The sequence below is a fragment of the Rhinoraja longicauda genome, chromosome 9 (assembly GCF_053455715.1).
Source record: "Rhinoraja longicauda isolate Sanriku21f chromosome 9, sRhiLon1.1, whole genome shotgun sequence".
NCBI lineage: Eukaryota > Metazoa > Chordata > Chondrichthyes > Rajiformes > Arhynchobatidae > Rhinoraja > Rhinoraja longicauda.
In genome coordinates this window covers 46198541-46219416 of record NC_135961.1, presented here as the reverse complement: position 1 = coordinate 46219416, position 20876 = coordinate 46198541, and the positions used below count along the sequence as shown (strand labels likewise).

The 20876-nt window shown below is 40.0% G+C and overlaps 1 protein-coding gene across 3 annotated transcripts in view; it reads right to left on the bottom strand.

Moving 5' to 3' along the window:
- The window catches only part of tarbp1 (TAR (HIV-1) RNA binding protein 1), a 159331-nt gene that overhangs the window by 99546 nt on the left and 38909 nt on the right, over window positions 1-20876 (bottom strand). For all 3 annotated transcript variants that reach the window (XR_013547647.1, XR_013547648.1, XM_078405386.1), the window contains exons 14-17: window positions 20591-20752; window positions 11619-11812; window positions 6833-7094; window positions 6412-6594 (exon numbers count right to left, since the gene is read on the bottom strand). Coding sequence is in view for 1 of the 3 variants with exons in the window: in XM_078405386.1 (XP_078261512.1) it covers window positions 6412-6594; window positions 6833-7094; window positions 11619-11812; window positions 20591-20752 (801 nt within the window). In the remaining 2 variants the exon portion in view is untranslated. The remainder of the gene's footprint in view (window positions 1-6411; window positions 6595-6832; window positions 7095-11618; window positions 11813-20590; window positions 20753-20876) is intronic.

The following is a 20876-nucleotide window of genomic DNA, read 5'->3' as shown; positions in this document are numbered from 1 at the left end:
CGCCAATCGGTGAGGGGGATTTTAAGTGCTCTCTCATAACATTGTCCGAATTAAAGGAGATGCCGGATCACCACTTGCTGGAAAATCGGTGGTGGATCTGTAGCACGAAGAATGACAGAATGAATAAAAAAAGTGTCATTTCTGTAATATATATCTCATGTAATACAACTTATTCTGCATTTTACAGTAAGTCCCCGGGTTACAATAGGGGTCCATTCCTGACGACTGTTCACACGCAAACTATTTGTAAGTCAGAAAAAAATTCCAGTATGTGGGAGAGGAACACAAAAACAGCTGCTAGACACAAAATGAGGGGATGGTTTGAATTGGAAGGGACGAGTTGACTAGGGAGTTGCGGAGCAGGTGGCGAAAATACCAGAGGATTATGTGCTGTATGCGACAGCTGATGGGTTGAAAGGTGAGGACTAAGGGAACTCTCCCTGTTGCGACTGGGGGGAGGGGGAGCTAGATCGGAGCTGCGGGGTATCGAGGAGACACGAGTGAGGGCCTCATATGTGATGGAAGAGGGGAACCTCCGTTCCCTAACAAATGAGGGCCGAGTCCCCCTAGTCCTCACCTTTCACCCCATCAGCCGTCGCACTCAGCACATAATCCTCTGGCATTTTCACCACCTCCAACGGGATCCCACCACTAGCCACATCTTCCCATCTCCAACTATTTCCTCTTTCTGCAGAGACCATTCCCTCCACAATTTCCTGATTAACTCGTCCCTTCCCACCTAAACCACCCCTTCCCCATATACTTTCCTCTGCAACTGCAGGAGATGCAACACCTGTCCATAAGTTGGGTGTTTGTAACTTGGGGGAACTTGTAAGGTTTTCTAGGAATTCATGCCTCCGAACAATCTCAATATTTAACAACATCACAAAAATAAAAAATACAGCAGGTGCTGGAAACTTGAAATACTCAGTTGTTTGGGTAACATTACAATGACTTTAGATAGAAATGACAATGTGGACCTTGATTGTTCAAATCAAAGCTGCTGCAGTGTTTGCTGTGTGGTAGGAAATGGAGATCAATAGCTTTATTTTGTGCCAAATGGTCTGGGAATAAACCTATTGCCCTGACTAACTTAAGACGTAACTCCAAAGACGTACAGGTATGTAGGTTAATTGGCTGGGTAAATGTTAAAAAAAATTGTCCCTAGTGGGTGTAGGATAGTGTTAATGTACGGGGATCGCTGGGCGGCACGGACTTGGTGGGCCGAAAAGGCCTGTTTCCGGCTGTATATATATATTATGTGATTAGAAGGCTGAAAAAAGCAATGTGATAGCAAAATTTCATCATGTGACAATGACATACTAAGGTAGAGGGAAGAAAACAGTAACTAGATTAACATACTTATTTATCACCTGTGGAGAAAATTGTATACTACAGCCAGAAATAAATGGGAAATTAAATTCAGAAAATTTACTTCATATTACATCAAACCTTTAGATGATATGGCCATTAGTTAAAAAGATTAGTGCACGGTAAAAATGAGAAGTGAAAACAAAATTCTAATATAATGAAAATATTATTGCAGACTCTCTCCAGAAAAAAATAGATGTAAATCTATAACTGAGTTCATAAATAATTCAGCAGTAGTCATTAGAAGAGAATTAGGTCATGCCCAAAGCTAATTTGAGGAGAAATTGATGAACACTCAAATATTCCCCAGTAACAGCAGACAGTTATCAGCTACATTTTTTTGCAGTTTAAGATATGGAACGATAAATACTGTGAAAGCGACCTTATCTGAGATGACATAATTAAGATTTTGTGAAGGCTATCTGAGTCTAATAGCATAATTCCAACGAATATTTTTAGTCATCTAGGGAAAGATGACAGGTCTTTCTTAAGATTAAATTTGCACTGAGATTATGCCTTCATAATTTAGCCACCAAACAATTTAATACACAAAATCAAAAATAGCAGCAAGAGACCTTCAATAACTGGTACTGCTTTGGAGGATGTAGTCTTCATCAACATCAATTACAATTTGGAGGCACCTATATAATCCTTGAAGCCTTCCCATTAACTTAACACACAAGGAAACGCTTTTCCCTAAAGATTTTTCCCCCTAATACATCTCTTACACGGTGATTTTTACAGGTCACAAAATACTTGTGCAGGATTGAATCAATATACAGCATTAAAACCATTTACGGCAGGTCACTTGGTGAGCTTGGGATCAATTTTCCTTCCTGTGAGAAAACATCTGGAAATAATTGACTGCCTTTTTGCAGCTGGGACTGCCAAATCGAGGCACTAACGCTTCTAAAAGCATGTAAATCAATTTTTACACCGCCAATGATACATTTACTGTGAAGATACACAATTAGAGATTAAACATTCCTCTTGAGATTTAAGCCATTTCTCTCAGAGGACTTTGTTAAAATGGTATTGGTATTGATTGATAGCAGACAATTGCATTTAAATCTATAGCTGGTGTACAGTAACCTTCAAATGCATGTCTTCCTCATAGTCTTGTTTGAGAAGTGGTAAAGGAAGTACATTTTTCTTAACAAACTCCATCACACACATTTGCAGGGAAATCTCCCTGGCTCTAGCTTAAACTAGGCCCTGCATTTAATTCATGAGTTGGTTGCTTCTAAATGGAAAGTGCACTCAGGTAAAAGGTCAGCCATGATCTGAGCAGATTCAAAGGTCACAATGGTTTCTCCATACATCTTTTTCTTATGATTCTACTTGTACAACTGAACAGTTGTTAAAGTCATCAGCTGCAATATCACAAAAGGCGAACCAAATTCGAAAATGGTATTCTCTTGACATTGCATATTAGGTGAGATGACACTGTACGAACATATTAAAACCGTGACCATAAGTCACAGCATTCAATCACAGATCTTTCTGCAATCATGCAGGAGGATTCTGCTTGTTTCAGAGACCGAGAAACAACCATGGTCTGAAAACTGTTTGGCCAGTCACCACAGAAAAAGTAATTAACCGGGGTGCCCTCGAAGCAATTAGTGGGATTCAACTTGCACAGAAAGCTTTGGGTTGCACCTTGTTAAAGTTCGTTTCTTAAAACAGACAACAACATAAACAGTTAAAGGTAAACCAAGCAAAGCTTTCATTATCATCAGACGGGAGTGGGGGGGATCAGTGCTAAGGGTGTATGACCATACTCAGCACTCCCCTTGCTTCCGCTCAAAGAGACAGCATTTTTATACAGAATTTGCAGCAAGAATGTTTCACACATTTCTTTCAAATTAATAACAGATTGTTTCCTGCCCAATATTCTTATCGCTCTACTGTCATAAAATGTTTCACACAAAGTCATTAGTCAAAGGTAAGGATCGTCAATTATACCACAGAAGGTGGTAAGGATCATCAATTATGCCAAAGGTAAGGATCGTGTAATTATACCACAGAAGGTCATGTTTGCACAATTCCACAATCAGTCAGCAATTAACTACATCCCAATCTCAGCGGAAACATTGTTCTCATCATGCCAAGACGTCCTCCCCAAGCAAAAGGGGGGGATGTACTATCAGCCTGGTGTACAAGATTTAGGAGTTATATCCTGCCAGGTGCAATATTGCAAATATCAGCTATTCAGAGTTCAGGCTTTTTATTCATTCTACCATTTTATTATGGTCAAGCATCTCATCATGAAAAGTCAATAGCCTTCAATTATCACGCTGCAATGTAGCTGTCACCCTCATAAATGGAAAATGAAGGTGCTGTCTTTTGCAAATGTGTAGAGTACAATCTGCCTCGGTCCACTATATAGTAATCTTTGCTCACTGTACAACTACATTATCCATAGCCAAATGTGGACCACTATTTACCTACAACTGCCACGCTTTACACCTAATGTGCAGGAAAGAACTGCAGATGCTGGTTTAAATCGAAGATAGACACAAAATGCTGGAGTAACTCAGTGGGCCAGGCTGTATCTCTGGAGAAAAGAAATGGGTGACGTTTCAAGTCGAGATCCTTCTTCAGAGATTTTTAGAGGTTCTAAGACTCTGAAGAGGGTCTCGACCCGAAACATCACCCATTCCTTCTCTCCAGAGATGCTGCCTGTCCCGCTGAGTTACTCCAGTATTTTGTGTCTATCTACGCTTTACACCTAGACGGGTCACTGTCATATCCTGCTATTCATATAACTGAATTTTATATGAATTGCAGGACATGATATACACCAATCATGTCCTGCAATTCATATAAAATGACAATGGCCTGCTTTCAGCTATAACTATTCATCTCCACTGGCTGCAGCCTATTATACACCTTAAATGACTGAACTGTCATTAATCTATGCTAACTGTAGACAGCTATATACAATATATACTGAAACATTAACACAAACATAATGTTCTGTTTACAGCATTTTGTTGGCTGCTTTTCAAACAGGTCTTGGAAGTGAAACGCACATAGTGTACTTTCTCAAAAAGTGATTCTCTCTCCCTAAAAATTAATGTTAGTGTCATCTTGAACATCACAGATCGTCACTCTGACCAAAATTTGCTTGTATAGGTAGTTCTGCTCTAATGCTTGTTTCCACAACTTGAATTGGATACATTATTTGCATTACACAGGCCTAGGTTATAATGCAATTTCCATCGGGAACTAGAAAACCATTTTAAAGTTACTTTGGAAATTGGCAAGCAGTAAAAAAGCTGTCTTTGAAATAAAAACGGTTCCATCTAGACTACAGTAAACAGATACCACTGTCTCTTAAAAACATAGCTGTCACCGCAGGAGGTCATTAAAACTGACAAGCAACCACTTTTATTGACAGTTGTGCAATATTGCTCCATTCAACAATGTCACATACAGCCTTTATTTATTTTTAACTTGCAACAACAAAAATAGACGTTATATTAAAAAGATTTTTATGTTTGAAAATCCTGCAGAGAAAAATAACATTGTTATTGCAAGTCTTAAATTCTCTAGCCCCAACCCCGTTTTCCCCACTGACACAATAGTCTTTATAATGCAATTTTCTATAACACAAAGGTTCTTAGCAATGCAACTATAGCAGAACTACCTGAATAATTAATTCCATGAGTCTGCCGCTTTACACTTGGGTGAATCTGATGCAAGGTGATTATTATATTAAGATGAAATAGTGAAGCCAGTAATACCCATCACATCAGTATATTTAGGTGATCATAAACTTGCAGTATCATATCTGAGCATAAGCAGCTCTGTTGTACACATAGGCATGTATTAACAATTTTGTAAACATTATGGTGCTAACTTAATCACATCTATTTAGAACCTCCAAAGTTTAACATTTTATAATTCTAGTTTTGTTAGATTCAACTTGTAATTAAATAGTTCAGAGATATCTACCACAAAAAACTCAAGATATATTTACTTAAATAAAAACAGAAAATATGCCAGGCAACATTGTTGGTGGGTGAAACAGAGTTAACTTATTGATATTGATGACTATTCATCAAAACCTGGAAAGAATAAAAGACAACCGGTCTTAAGACATGGAGAAAGTGGCACGAGGAAAAGAGACGACCTAATGAGGAGTAAAATGAAAGAAAAGATTGTGAATTGGAAGGAGGTAATGGATCGGCAACTAGAGATCGATCTAGTAATGGCATATTAAATTATATATTTGTTATTATATTATTGACGAACACATTATTGGTTTACAAGCAGATTTTCCAATCACTCTCTTTCTTAAGATGATATATGACTTGTGGAATGCAAAAATTGTTTTATTCAGATGATTAAAGAAGAGCTTGTGTCAACTTACAATTTGTGATAGCCACCATTCAATTGTTTTAATAAACGAGAAAGTGGAACAAATGCACAAGTACTAGAAACTGTTCTAATTTTCCATGTAATCATTGGAAACATGAAAAGTTTCTTTGATCTAAAACCCTCTTAATGCTGTTTGTCACTGCTACCTCAAGAGACCCCGAAGGTTGGAATCCTATTCAGAAAGTGATTTGTCCTACTTATGATAAAATAATGAGTTCTTTGTTGCTTTACTTGACTATCATGTCTCACATCACATTGAAAAAGACAATGATATGAAACATTGAAGTTATTTAAAGTTTCAAAGCTACAAACACTTTTGATTGAAGTAAAGAAAAAGAAACTATATCCCAAGGCTGGAAGACTGATGATGCTGATTTAAGTTAATTGGCAAATAAATCAGAGGGGGGAAAATTGAGGAGAAATTATATTACACAGAGCACTGTTGATATCTGGAATATCCTCTATGAAAGGGTGTTGGAAGTATATTGAGTAGTTTACATCCCCAAATTTTGTAAGACTGCAGGGAAACATTAGGGGAGCTGGATGAAATAGACTGCTTGTTCGAAGAGCTGGTGCAGGCAACAGAGGCCAAATTGCATCCTTGTCTTGAAAACCACAATTCACAGGTATGAAAGATGATAAAATACTTCTTACCTCCTTCAGTTTCACTCGAATGGGACATTCCTCTGTTATACCAAGCAGTTGGTAGTGAAAGGCAATATGCACAAAAGCACTTAAAGTAGGCCAAAAACGGAGCTGGTTGCCATTCAGATCCACAACTACTTTCCAAGCTAGATCAAGTGATTTGACACACAGAGACTCTTCAGACCTATAAAGCTAAACAGTTCAAGAACAATTTCTAATGGACAATAAAACATACTCAGGTAAAAAGAATATTATCAGTACGATAGAATTTGAAACTGCTTTTGATATATTTTGTTTAAATAAACCCTTGTGTAGACTTCCAGAAAGGTTAAAATTACTACTATAGTAGTTCCACGATCAAAGTTCAGATGGTAAATTTTCAGGAAAAATTCAGATCGCTTTCTTCTGACAAACCCTTAATTTTGCTCACCTTAGACACGACAATCCTCATGCACTGCAGAATGGGAAGTACTTGGTCCGCTGGAAGTATGTTCAAAGCTTCAATGCAGGCATGGAGCATGGGAACTGCATTTTCTACATCAAGTGAAGAAAGATCACAACTCTTCTTGGCTACACCCTCATGCAATGGAACAGATTTCTTCAACATAAAATAAATGCAGACCCATTGATCATGAACATACTGTGTAGATACCTTTCCCCAGCCTTTTGCTGAAGATCCATCCTCGAGAAGTCTAAAGGAAAAGAGAAAAATTGGTTTATTTTTAAAGCCAGGAACAGTACAGCACTATGTGTAAGAAGGAACTGCAGACGCTGGTTTAAACCGAAGATAGACACAAAAAGCTGGAGTAACTCAACGGGATAGGCAGCATCTCTGGAGAGAAGGAATGGGTGATCTTCAGACTGGTTAGGGATAAGAGAAATAAGAGACATTGACGGTGTTGTGGAGAGATAAAGAACAATGAATGAAAGATATGCAAAAAAGTAAAGATGATAAAGGAAATAGGGGCATTGTAAGCTGTTTGTAGGGTGAAAATGAGAAGCTAGTGCGACTTGGTTCGGGGAGGTATCTCATATTTCGCTTGGGCAGCTTACAGCCCAGTGGTATGAATATTGATTTCTCTCACTTCAAGTAGCCCCGGCATTCCCTCTCTCTCTATCCCTCCCCCACCCTTAACTATGTGGAGAAGGATCTTAGTGAGCGCACAAGAGATGGCTTTCCACATCAGTACGTTGAAGAGCTAATGGGGGACTAGATCAGATACGGTGTTCTATAGGGGAAAAAAATAATTGAGAATTATTTAAAGAATTATTACACAGATGCGTACAAAAAAATGGTGTAGTATTTTTAAATGGTGAAAAATTACAAGGTGTTGGTAATCAGAGAGTGTCCTTATACACACTTCACTGCAAATTAAGATACTGGTTCAGCAAGCAATTAGGAAGGCGTACAGGGCATATAGAACACTACCGCACAGGAACAGGCCCTTCGGTCAAGGATGCCTGTGTCGACCATAATGCCAATTTAAACTAATTTCATTTGCCTGCATATTCCTCCATTCTCTGCCTATTCATGTGGCTTTCTAAATGTCATTTTATTATTGTGTCTGTTGCCTGCCAGCATGTTCCCAGCACCCACCACTCTGTGTAAAGAACATAGACATACAGCTGGGAAACATCAGCCCAAATGGCCCATACTGGCCAAGATGCCTCATCTACGCTAGTCCCAACTGCCTGTGTTTGGCCCATATCCCTCTCAACCTTTCCTGTCTATGTACTTGTCCAACATGGCTCGCAAAACTTCAAACTTTCTCCTCTTAAATCTATGCCCTGTAGTATTTGATGTTTCCTCACTGGTGAAAAAAGACTGACTATCTACCCTATCAATCATTATCACTTTCATAATTTTATATATTTAATTCAGCTCGCCCCTTAGCTTCCGACACTCCAGAGAAAACAATCCAAGTTTGTCCAACATCCTTATAGCTAATCGTCTCTAAGCCAGACACCATCCTGGTGAATTTCTTATGCACCCTCTCCAAAACCTCCATATCCTTCTTGTAATGCTGTGATCAGAACTGCATACATTACTCTATATGTGGCTTAACCAAAGTTTTAAACAGCTGCACCATGACTTCCCAACTTTATACTCAATGTTTTTAAGTTGATTTTATTGCAAGAAAAGTTGAGAAGGTGAATAAAGTCATCTTGTGCCAATTATATTGAGTCCTGGTGAGCTTTCAGTTGAAATATTGTTGCAGGTCTGACCTTCCAATTTCAGAAAGGACAAATTCATGACAGAATCACAGTGGCACAGCTGGTATGGCTGCTGCCTCACAGCTCCAACAACCTGAGATCAGTCCTGACATCCGGTTCTGGCTGTTCGCCATGTGACTGTGTGGTTTTCCGCTGGCTGCTCCAGTTTCCTGCCACACCTCAAAGACATGAATGCAGGTTAATTGGAATTTATAAATTATTCCTCGTGTGTATCTGAATGGTAGAATCTGGAAAAGCCAATGGGAATGTGGAGAGGACACGTTACAGGAAAATAGGTGAAAGAATGGAATGGCTTGATGAGCCAACACAAACTCAATGGGCCAAATGGCCTTGTTCTATATCAAACGGAAATTTGGGAATATCAAGGAAGTGCAGCGAAGGCTCACCATTTTGAGGCTTGAGATGGTATATTTTCCTAGTTAAGCAGACTGGGCTTACACGTCTGTTTAGCAGTTTAGAAGAACATTGGTGACCTCATTACATAAAATGTCCTTAAAGGTTTTGCAGGATAGTTTGGGAGTTGATGCTTCCCGTGACTCAGCATCTGCAGACGTGTTTCATTTCTCTTCAAGTGTGGAAGAGTTGTCCTTTGACATAGAACAAGGCCATTTGGCCCACTGAGTTTGTGCTGGCTCGTCAAGCCATTCCATTCTTTCTAATTTCTAGGTACTCATCGTCATTCTTATCCAGTCCCAGTATGGGCCTAGTTGAGAAACCTATAGTTTCTTCACAAGAGATGGCAAAGTGGCACAGTGGTAGAATTGCTATATATTCACAAAATGCTGGAGTAACTCAGCAGGTCAGGCAGCATCTCGGGAGAGAAGGAATGGGTGACGTTTCGGGTCGAGACCCTTCTTCAGAATTGCTATGTTACAGTGCCAGAGACCCAGGTTTGACCTTGACTACGGGTGCTGTCTGCACGGAGTTTGTACGTTCTCGCTGTGACCACGTGGGTTTTTTCCAGGTGCTCCAGTTTCCTCCCGCATTCCAAAGATGTACAGGTTTGTAAGTTAATTGGCATTGGCAAAAATTGTAAATTGTCCCTAATGTGTAGGAAAATCTTAGTGGGTGATCGCTGGTCTGCACGGACTCGGTGGACTGAAGGGCCTGTTTCCACACTGTATCTCTAAAGTCTAAACTGCTAATTAAGAGGGATTTCAGAACAGTCCTAATGCAATGAATATTCTTTACCTCCAGTCTGTGTGATACAGTCTGAGAAGAGTCATCTTTGCAGAATCTTTGATTCCCTCATCATTGATTTTCTTTCAGATGATTATGCATGGTCAGTCAAACAATCATCACTTCTTGTTATAGAGCATCTTATGTAAACTTCCTATAGTACGTCATTCAGAGAATAATATACCCTGGTGCTAGTTTTTATCGGCCATGTTGCCAAAAGGTTTTGTGCTCCGGTGAGGGTATTAATCACTAAATGTACTTTGAAAACTCAGTAGCATCTTTATAATTACAGTTAAACATGCCCATTAAATTCGATATATACAAAAAAAAACATTAAAATTGGATAACACATTGAAATTGACAAAACGTCTGGACCGTGAACAACTGCACTCAATTTATTTGAACATCAAATTATATTTGCTGACAGATTTTTGTTATTAAAATTCCAGCCTTCTGCCTGCTACAGCTTTAAAAACTATAAAAACTACAATATTTAATTATTAGGAGAGAACACTGTTGCTTTCAGATTCATACATCGTTTTAATGCAGATCGTGCTTAACTGGCCAGTCATCAGTTTGACTAAAAACATCTGCTTCGCAGACCCACCCAGCACAAAAAGGCTTCCTTAAAGTAACTCGGTGATCTGTTCCCAAGTCACCATCAATGTTGCCTATTTTATAATAGGCGTCTATATAGAGCATATACAAAAAGTTTGTCTGCTCTAACAACCGTGAGCAAATTTTCAAATTTTTCTCCACACATGCTGGATGCCTGACCTCCATGTTGCCCCTCCCAAAGGCAACTCGTCAAGTCCAAACAACACGCCAGGTTATTGACCACCAACAAGAATTACTAAGGCAGAAAAATAAGTGTCAAAACAAATTATTTTGAAAGAGCACTATCGCATCTCTAACCTAGATAAAATTATCCTTCCCTTTCAGATCCAACAGAATTGTTCCTTAATATTTTCTCTGCATCTTTCCCAATCAGACCCATAAAAGGTATTAATTTAAGATGTCTATCTTCTCTCTCTACGCTCCAGAGCCCTGAGTTCGATCCTGACTTGGGGTGCTGTCTGTGTGCAGTTTGCACATACAGCGTGACTGTGTGGGTTTCCTCCAAATGCTCCAGTTTCCTCCTATTTCCCAAAGACATACAGGTTCGTAAGTTAATTGGCCTCAGTAAATCACCCCTAGTATGTGGGATGCAAAAGTGGGATAACATAGGAGTAGCATAAACGATGATAGGTGGTTGGCATGGACTCGGCGAGCCGAAGGGCCGGGTTCCATGCTGTATCTTTAAAACTGAAAACTAAAACCAGAAACATAACACACCATGAGGTTTATGTAAGCATTTGAGGTCCTGATGGGCATTTATGGATTATTAACCTACAAATGATATAGTTGTATGAGCTGAATTTATATTATAAAGCAATGGAATATAAAATTCAACCCCAGCTACAACTGAGAAATAAAAACTACACAGTTTCCATGAGAAAAAAAGCTTAGGTTCTATTTTTGGTGATGGTGGAGGTGATTCTTTGGAAGAGGAATAAAAAAAACACTGAAAGTATTCACATTTTTGCTACATCTCTAACAATTAAATCCTGAAAAAAAAGCAAGATTTCCACCATCTAGAGTTTGTTTTTGATTTCCGTCACCTATTAATAATCTATTGAAATTTCAAGTCACTGGGTTAATTAGGAATGGTTTATAAATCGCAAAGTAGTGTATTCAAATTAAAAGAAGTTTTACATTAAATATTGCCGTTAAGTATTGAAATATTATCTCCCATTTCTTACCCATTGTTTTCATTGCAGCTTGAAGGCTTCTCAAGGTTATGGTTGAAAGGGCCAATTAGGATAAATTTTCCTAACGACTTGACAGCATCCAGGGAGTCAAGCAGCAGCTCTGGATACTGGGCAGTCATCTTGCAAACCCAAGCTAATGAGGCCCGAGCAGCCACCATTTGGATTTGTCTCCCAAGCTTCAGGAGCTGTGACAAAAAACAAGTACCTTTCAGATTAATCATACATCTTGTATACATTTTGAGATTAGACCATTTTTCATGATTTTCACAATTTTTCATTTCAAGAGTAAATACATTTTAAAAGCAATTTATATAAATTAATACAACCTGAGAAAACACTAAATGCACCAGACAGGAAGTAACAAAGCTAAAGTAATTTTTCTTTCAACTAAAAGAGAAAGCCCAAAACAACACCTTGTTTTAGAGCTTTGCATGGTACAGATTAGCAATGTGAACTTCAAATTTTAAATCTGAAGCTAGCTTGAAAATTGAAGTCAAGATGTCTGGTAGTCTGTAGACTAATGCCAGAAGACCTGATCACAAATACTGAGAAAAAAATCTCAACATTGCCTTCATGGAAGGAAGCCTTGCATCAAGATTCTGTCTGGCCAGGTAATAATGCAAGCCCACACTGCCTTTCAGAATAAAAAGTGCATCTAATTGTACATTCATCACTGTTCAGGAAGACAGACTACCAACTTATCTTGCCAACCAGACATGGGCCGCAAATGTTGCCTTGTCAACAAAACACATTCTAAGTCCAACAGGTTTGTTTCAGAGAAAGACTTTTAGCAATTGAGGGTTCATTGGTAAGGGTACGAGAACCACCATCATGATTGTAAAAAGAAACAAAATTAGTAGGGATTTTCCCCTTCGCTCCTCATTCGTAAAGAACCGGGCGGGAGCAGATGGCCATAATGTGCTAGGTGTATGGGTTCCTTCCAGCCCTCTGTGAAGGTAACTGAGGCCCCTGAAGGAGAACGTGGTTGCAAATTGAAAGATGTATGAGGAAGTTTGCTTGACTACACTAGGTGTCAGCAAACAAATTCCTGAAGATACTTGCCCCCTATAATATCGCAATCCTTGTTAGCTGCTTTATCTAGATAATAAAGTCAATAAGGGTGCAGAGCAAAGCCAATAGGGAGGAGGTAGGAGTTGTTGACCAGACTAAATACAAAGAAATTATTTTTGAAGCCTCAGGGAAATTGCAGAAATTTTTGATTAATCAGTAAAGGGCAGCTCTACAAATAGACGCACAAAATTTGGAGTAGACAAGTTTGAATGCTTTGAGAGGCCAGGTGGTATCAGAACCTTTATGTGTTAAATATATTTAGAGACAGAAAAGTAGGCCTGATAGAACCCAGATGCTTGACAGGCCTCACAGGTGGGAAGAGTGAAGCTATGCATCTTTCATGCCAACTGGAACAACATCAGTTGCTCGAGTAACACAGATAGAGAAGTCAAAGAAATGAAGAAAATAGCCACATCGGGGCCAAGGAGCTGCTCATCTCGGTGACCTTATGGGTCAAGCAAGTTAAGATTCCAGAGCATTAAGAGTCCTCTAAGGAAGGGTTATGGTGGGAGGGAGTTGTGGTGGGAGGAAGAAATGATTAATCTGGTCCAACAGTTAATATTGAAGGTAAGGAAAATATCCACGAGAATTACCACATGTATGTTTTTAAAAATAAACAATAAAATAAAAAGTATGTTCTTTAAAAATAAAAGCATATTCTTATTTCTTTTTTGTTCAATAATAAAACGATTTAAAGCATATACTAACTAAGAGAACAAGTCTACAATTTCCATTTCTGAGGATAGTACAGTGGGAAAAGGTGCAGTGGGAATGGATAGTTATGCTCGACAACCCTTGTATATTTTGAAGCATGTGTTAAGAGCAGAATTGTCAAAGATGTGCCAAGACACTATGAACATACGCTATGCTTGCATGAGAGAGAAACGCAGAGTGGTGGGAACATTTAGAATCTCCAAATAGGAGTATGAATGTACACTGCAGCCTCTTGGTTTTTTTTTCAAAGATTGCCAAAAAATGCTTAACATGCAGGGGCCACAGCCAATGATTTTTTGAAACAGGTCATTAAAAAAATAGGATATGAAAAATTAAATCTAGAGAGGAAAGTGGAACAATTACCAAATACAGAAGCTATTTTAATAACTGTGATTACTTTAGAATTTAATATATTTTATATTTGTTCTCGCCACTTTATGTGGACTGCTAAACCCAAGGTCAATGGCTGAAGCATTATCTGTTTTCCTCTCCACAGGTGCCTGACACACTGAATATTTCCAACATTTTATTTTGTATCACATTTCAAGCATCTGTGCTATTTTCGTTTGTATTTTAAACCATTATGTCACTTCTTAAACACACTTGTCTAAATACCAAGCATGTAATTCTGCAGAAACTACAAAGTGCTAAAAAAATACTCTGGCTTCACAATTTGCAATTCTTCAATCGTTTTGTCTCATAGCTTGTTTTAATCTCTGACCTTTGTTCCAACCATCTGCCTATCAACCCCCACCCCCCTCACCCATGTGCACCCATCACCTGCTACACCTTATCCTGCCTCTCCACGCCCCCCACCCCACCGCTCATCCACCCCCACAAACAGTCTGAAGAAGGGTCTAGACCTGAAACCTCACCTATCCATGTTCTCCAGAGATGCTGCGTGACCCAATGAGTTACTCCAGAACATTGTGGCCATTTTTGAAAATCTTAATCCTCAGATCTCTTTAAAATTTCTCCCCTCTCATCTTAAAGCTATGCTCTCTAGTTCTAGACTTCCTTGCCCTGAAAAAAAGACTCTGAATATCGACACTATCTGTACTGCGCATAATTTTATAAAACACCATTTACCTCTCATCCTCAATAGTCAATAGTCAATATATTTGTCACATACACATAAATGTGCAGTGAAATGAAAAATTACCCCGCAGTTCAACAATAAGACCAATAAGAATAATCAATAAAAATGCAATAACACATACAATCATAACCAACACCAAACAAAAGAAACATCCATCACAGTGAGTCTCCTCCAGTCACCTCCTCACTGTGATGGAAGGCCAGAATGTCTTTTTCTCTTCCCCTGCCGTCTTCTCCCGCGGTCAGGCTGTTGGAGTTGCCACGTCGGGGCGGTCGGGGCTCCCGACATTGAAGCCCCCGCCGGGCGGAGAAAATCCCGCGGCCTATTTCAGGTCGCGCCGGACGGTGAAAGGTCCGCAGCGGGCCGACCCAAGCCCCGCGATTTGGAGCGGGCGAAGACGCTGTCGCTGCCGGAGCTCCCGATGTCGGCCCCCATCCAGGGGCCTGCAGCCTCCTACATCCATTAAGAATAGACCCAGCTGATCCAACCTCTCCTTCTAACCACAGCCCTCCTTTCCAAGGCAACATCCTGAAGAATCTCTTCTGCATTCTCCAAATTGCTAACAGATCCTGCTTGTAGTGCGAGGACCAGAATTACACACAATACTCCAAATGTGGTTTAAACAGTTGCAACATGATGTCCCATTTCTTTCATTCAATCCCCTTGCCTATGACGGCAAGCATACCAAATGCCTTCTTCAGTTCACTACCCTATCCTATGCTACATTCAGTGAGCTATAGACTTGCACCCCTAGGTCTCCTTGCACATCAAATTTCTTGGGGTCCCTGCCATCTACTCACACTAGTCTGGATTAAGTTCCATCTGACACTGCTCTGCCAAATTTATCAGCTGATATACAGTGCCCTCCATAATATTTGGGACAAAGACCCAATTATGGTGCCCTGAAATAGGGGGAATATGTATAAACACAGCTGTAAATTCTACATGGTGAAACCAAAATGTATATAAATACCCTTTAATAAAATCTGACAATGTGCACTATAACCACATGTAATTTTTTTTCTATTACAAATCTCAAATTGTGGACTACAGAGGCAAAAAATAAATGATGGGTCTTTGTCCCAAACATTATGGAGGGCACTGTATATCCCATTACACCCTTGGACAACCTTCTTTGCTCCCTATGGCTCCAGCAATTTTCATATCATTTGCAAGCTTACTTATCAGACTCCCCACATTCTCATTTCCCATTCAATGAATTTATATACAACAAAGGTCCCAACATCAATCCCTGCAGTGCACCACTTTTTTGAGTGTTCCAGTAAAAAAACACCCATCCTCTACTACCCTCTGGGTCCTACCACCAAGCCAATTTTGGATTCAGTTTGCCAATGGTAAATTGGATCCTTTGTGCTGAAAAATTCTGGACCAGCCTACCATAGAAAACATAGAAAATAGGTGCAGGAGTAGGCCATTCAACCCTTCAGGAGTAGCCCATACCTCCCCTTTTCCTAATCTGACACCATTCAGATAATAATCTGCCTTCTTGTTCTTGCCACCAAAGTGGATAACCTCACATTTATCCACATTATACTGCATCTGCCATGCATTTGCCCACTCACCCAACCTATCCAAGTCACCCTGCAGCCTCATAGCATCCTCCTCACAGCTCACACTGCCACCCAGCTTTGTGTCATCTGCAAACCTGGGAATATTCCATTTAATTCCCTCGTCTAAATTGTTAATATATATTGTAAATAGCTGGGGTCCCCGCACTGAGCCTTGCGGCACCCCACTAGTCACTGCCTGCCATTCTGAAAAGGACCCGTTAATTCCTACCATGTGGGACCTTGTTAAAAGCCTTACTGAAGTCATGCCTACTGCGCTGTCTTCATCAATTGGCTAAAAGGGATTCAGCAGCCAAACAGCCCATGTGGACATCGAGTCCATCCTGACCATTAGACATGCATTTTTGTATTAATTTTAACCGATTCCATTGTGTTTTGCCCATATTCCCAGCAACTCACGCCTAGGTTCCATCGCTCATCTGAACTATACTTACAATGGACAATTAACTCACAAACCCATATATTTTGGACATGGGCTGACACCAGAGCACACACCCATGCAATCAGAGGGAGAAAGTGTGAACACCACACAGATAGCACCGGATTGAACCCTGGGCGCTGGAGCTCTGAGTAATGATGCTGGAGATTGGCCTCTCGTGGCCTGATGCCAGTAATAAGGATCAGAGCAGCATCCAGGGGGAGGCGGCACTATCACTAGAGATGCAAAGGAATCATGAGATTCTGAAAATGATGTGCTGGAAGAATGGGGAGCTAGTGTAGATAAATAATGACAAAGGTGACAAATAAATGTGATTTGTTGCAAGTTGAAACACTGCTACCTCAGCATCAGTACTATTTCACTCACTGCCGCTTCTCCAACACTGTACGGTGTACGGCACGGTAGCGCAGCGGTAGAGTTGCTGCTTTACAGCGAATGCAGCGCCGGAGACTCAGGTTCGATCCTGACTACGGGTGCTGCACTGTAAGGAGTTTGTACGTTCTCCCCGTGACCTGCGTGGGTTTTCTCCGAGATCTTCGGTTTCCTCCCACACTCCAAAGACGTACAGGTATGTAGGTTAATTGGCTGGGTAAATGTAAAAATTGTCCCTAGTGGGTGTAGGATAGTGTTAATGTACGGGGATCGCTGGGCGGCACGGACTTGGAGGGCCGAAAAGGCCTGTTTCCGGCTGTATATATATGATATATGATATATATGATATGATTCCTTTTTCCTCAAATCTAAACACCATGGAGTTGATCATTTCATCCATTTTAATTTTCTTCTTTTCAGCTTTCCAAAATACAAACCCAACACTTAAGCTACACTCTTTTACCCTCTTCGATATCAGAAGCGTCCTTTACCATGGCCATTAGTCATGACTTCAATCTAAAAGAATAAAATATTAGATTGCAAAAGTTCTCTTGACTAGTAGTTATTATCATAAATGATGTAAGAATGAGGCATCAATTACATGACTGTAGAGAGCTGTGCTAAACCAGATATACCTAACGGTGAAAATTGTAGAGCTTTGGAAAAAAGTCTTGGATAGCTCAGGCCAAATGGTCTCATCCCGAGCTTTATGATACAATATAATCTACCCTTTCTGTGCATTTGCCAATTACATGTTAAATTAATGAACAGCATTTAACACTTGCAGGTGAATTATTTGGAGAAGGCATCATTTGCTTGAGTCACTTGTTCTAAATCTTTTATTGGATAACGCCAGCTTTATGACAGGACGAGAGAGGCGAAGCCGCAGCAGCAGAAACTAATCATACAGAAGAAAACTAATTTGGGAAACTTAACCTCAATTATGTCTATAAAATAAAAAAACATTTAGAAATTAAAATCAAGGAAAGTTTGGAATTAATTTTATCTGTCTCTCGATACATGGCATCTGTAATTCCATATTTTAAAATATATTTCTTTACTGATTAAAATTAAAACACTCAGGAGAACTCTCCTGAGATGCTGCCTGACCTGCTGAGTTACTCCAGCATTTTGTGAATAAATACCTTTGATTTGTACCAGCATCTGCAGTTATTTTCATACAAAATTAAAACACTGGTATGCCTTCATAGATTTGACATTTTTATGGGGATTTTATTTAACAAATTGCTGTAAATTACTCATTTTCACATCTACAAGCCCATTTTCGCAACCAATAACCTTTTTGATCCAGTTGTAGAGTTATAATGAAATCACTATATAATGAAATTATATTTCAGTTATGTATCATTTTAATGAGAAACTATTTCCACTGGCAGGAGAGTCATTAACTAGAGGAAGACAATATCCATTAACTTGCAGAAGTATTGGAGGACAAATTAGAAGAATTGCTCCCATGCAGAGCCAGTTGCTGTGATTTGGAATTGAGGCAAAAAACTGCACATGCTGGAAGTACAGAACACTTGGCAAGTTAGGTAGTCACTGTGGTGATCTGAGGCAACGTTTTGGTCAATTATCCTTTATGAGAATTGTAAAAGTGAGAAACAATTGGGGTTTTAAATTGCAGAGACAGGGAGGAGTGATGAGAACAAAAGAATGTCTCTGATAGGGCAGAAACCAGGATTAACTATTTAGTGTAGGAAAATAACTGCAGATGCTGGTACAAATCGAAGGTATTTATTCACAAAATGCTGGAGTAATTCAGCAGGTCAGGCAGCATCTCAGGAGATAAGGGTCTCGACCGAAATGTCACCCATTCCTTATCTCCTGAGATGCTGCCTGACCTGCTGTGTTACTCCAGCATTTTGTGAATAAATACCTAAGATGAACTATTTGATTAATAAGGGTGTCAGGGGCTATGGGGAGAAGCCATGAGAATGGGATTGAGAGGGAAAGATAGATCAGCCATGATTGATGGGCCGAATTGCCTAATTCTTCTCCTATAACCAGAATAAAGCTACATTACCATTTTCTGTACTATCCGTTTAAGAGATGGATGATGGAATTTAAACAATAGACAATAGACAATAGGTGCAGGAGTAGGCCATTCGGCCCTTCGAGCCAGCACCACCATTGAATGTGATCATGGCTGATCATTCTCAATCAGTACCCCGTTCCTGCCTTCTCCCCATACCCACTGACTCCGCTATCCTTAAGAGCTCGATCTAGCTCTCTCTTGAATGCATTCAGAGAATTGGCCTCCACTGCCTTCTGAGGCAGAAAATTCCACAGATTCACAACTCTCTGACTGAAAAAGTTTTTCCTCATCTTCGTTCTAAATGGCCTAACCCTTATTCTTAAACTGTGGCCCCTGGTTCTGGACTCCCCCAACAAATTTAGAGGGAGAGAGAAGGTAAAAAAAACATACTGGAACTGTGGGAAACAGCAGTTGTGGTAAATATGAAAGAGAATATGAGATATACCCTTCAGAACAGGTAACACCCATGGCCAATTCTGAATGTAGGTGGCTTGATTCGGAAGTTTGCAGCTGCACCAAAATAGGCGGTAGATTGTACAATGGAGAAGGTTGAATAAGATATACATCAACCAGGGAAGTGGGCAAGGTAATGGCAGATGGAATTTAACTGAGACAAGTGTGAAGTGATGTACAGACGCTCGCTGACTTAGGTAAAAGTTACATCCCATGGACCCTTGCGTAAGTCAGATGTTATGAAAGTCGGAAACGGAAGTGCTACTGGGCACGCGTAAATTGACTATTTGTACTGTGGTAGTACCAGTGGGAGCTCTGACGTGGAGGCCACATGGGAGCATCCACGAGATTAGCTGACTGGCTTGCAACAACTCGTAAAGAAAGCAGTGGGCTTAAAGAATTGTTTACGTAAGTGGGAATTTACTAGAGTTGCCTATTACGCAAGTCGGGGAGTGCCTGTATTTTGGGATGTTGAACCCGGCTGGGACTTACGCAGAGAATAGATGGACCCCAAAGAGTGCTGTTGAACACAAACAGTTAGGGATACAAGTCACCTGAAAGTGGTTACATAGGGATATACAGTTGTGCAGAAGGCAGGACACATCAGCTGAGACGCTGAGTATAGAAGTTTGGATGTCACCTGGTTGTGTCCTCAGGAATTATGCAGATCTGCCCACAAAGGTATTCACAGACATTTTTAACCTCTCACTACTCCATTCTAAGGTCCAGCACATTCTATTGTTGCTTTTCTCTCAAGTACTGCCCCCATTCATCCAAATGGCTGAGTATTTTGGGTATTTTCTATCTGCGTTATGAATTGAAGTTCATCATGTGAAAAGGGGGGGTGTAGAACGACATAGTTAGGAAACTTCTAAATGGGAATTAAATACGCACGTCTGAAAGAGAAAGATCTGTAGGGATATGAGGGAAAAGCAGAGAATAGGGTTAATTAGAAACCTGCTTCAAAGAGCTGACACAAGCAGGATGGACCAAATGTGCTGTCTTCTGATTCTTGATTTATTGCTTAAGAAAACTAGAAGAGGACATTCAGCAGAGGTGTTACAGGTAAAATAGAAAGAAAAACAAGGGGAGCGAAAGTGAAGGAGGAGGGGCTATATGTGAAGGTGACATGACAGTTTAGACTATGAACATTGGAATAGGGTAAAGTACCTTTTCATCATTTACAGCCTGCAGATGTCGAATTGAAGCCTGCGTCAGGGAAGAGATGAATCTCCACATCCAGGACCCTCTCATTGGGCCGACCAGTGAAAGCATCTTTGCCATCTCACTCAATACAGCAAGATACAGGTTGCATCTGTCAAGATCGAGAACCTCAATAAAAGAAAAACAAAACACATTTTAGAAAACTGAAGGAAGGGGGCTCCTTATTCTCTGGCAAATATGGCAACTGCTGTCTGATAAAATGAAACAATAATAAAGCTTTACTTAATACATA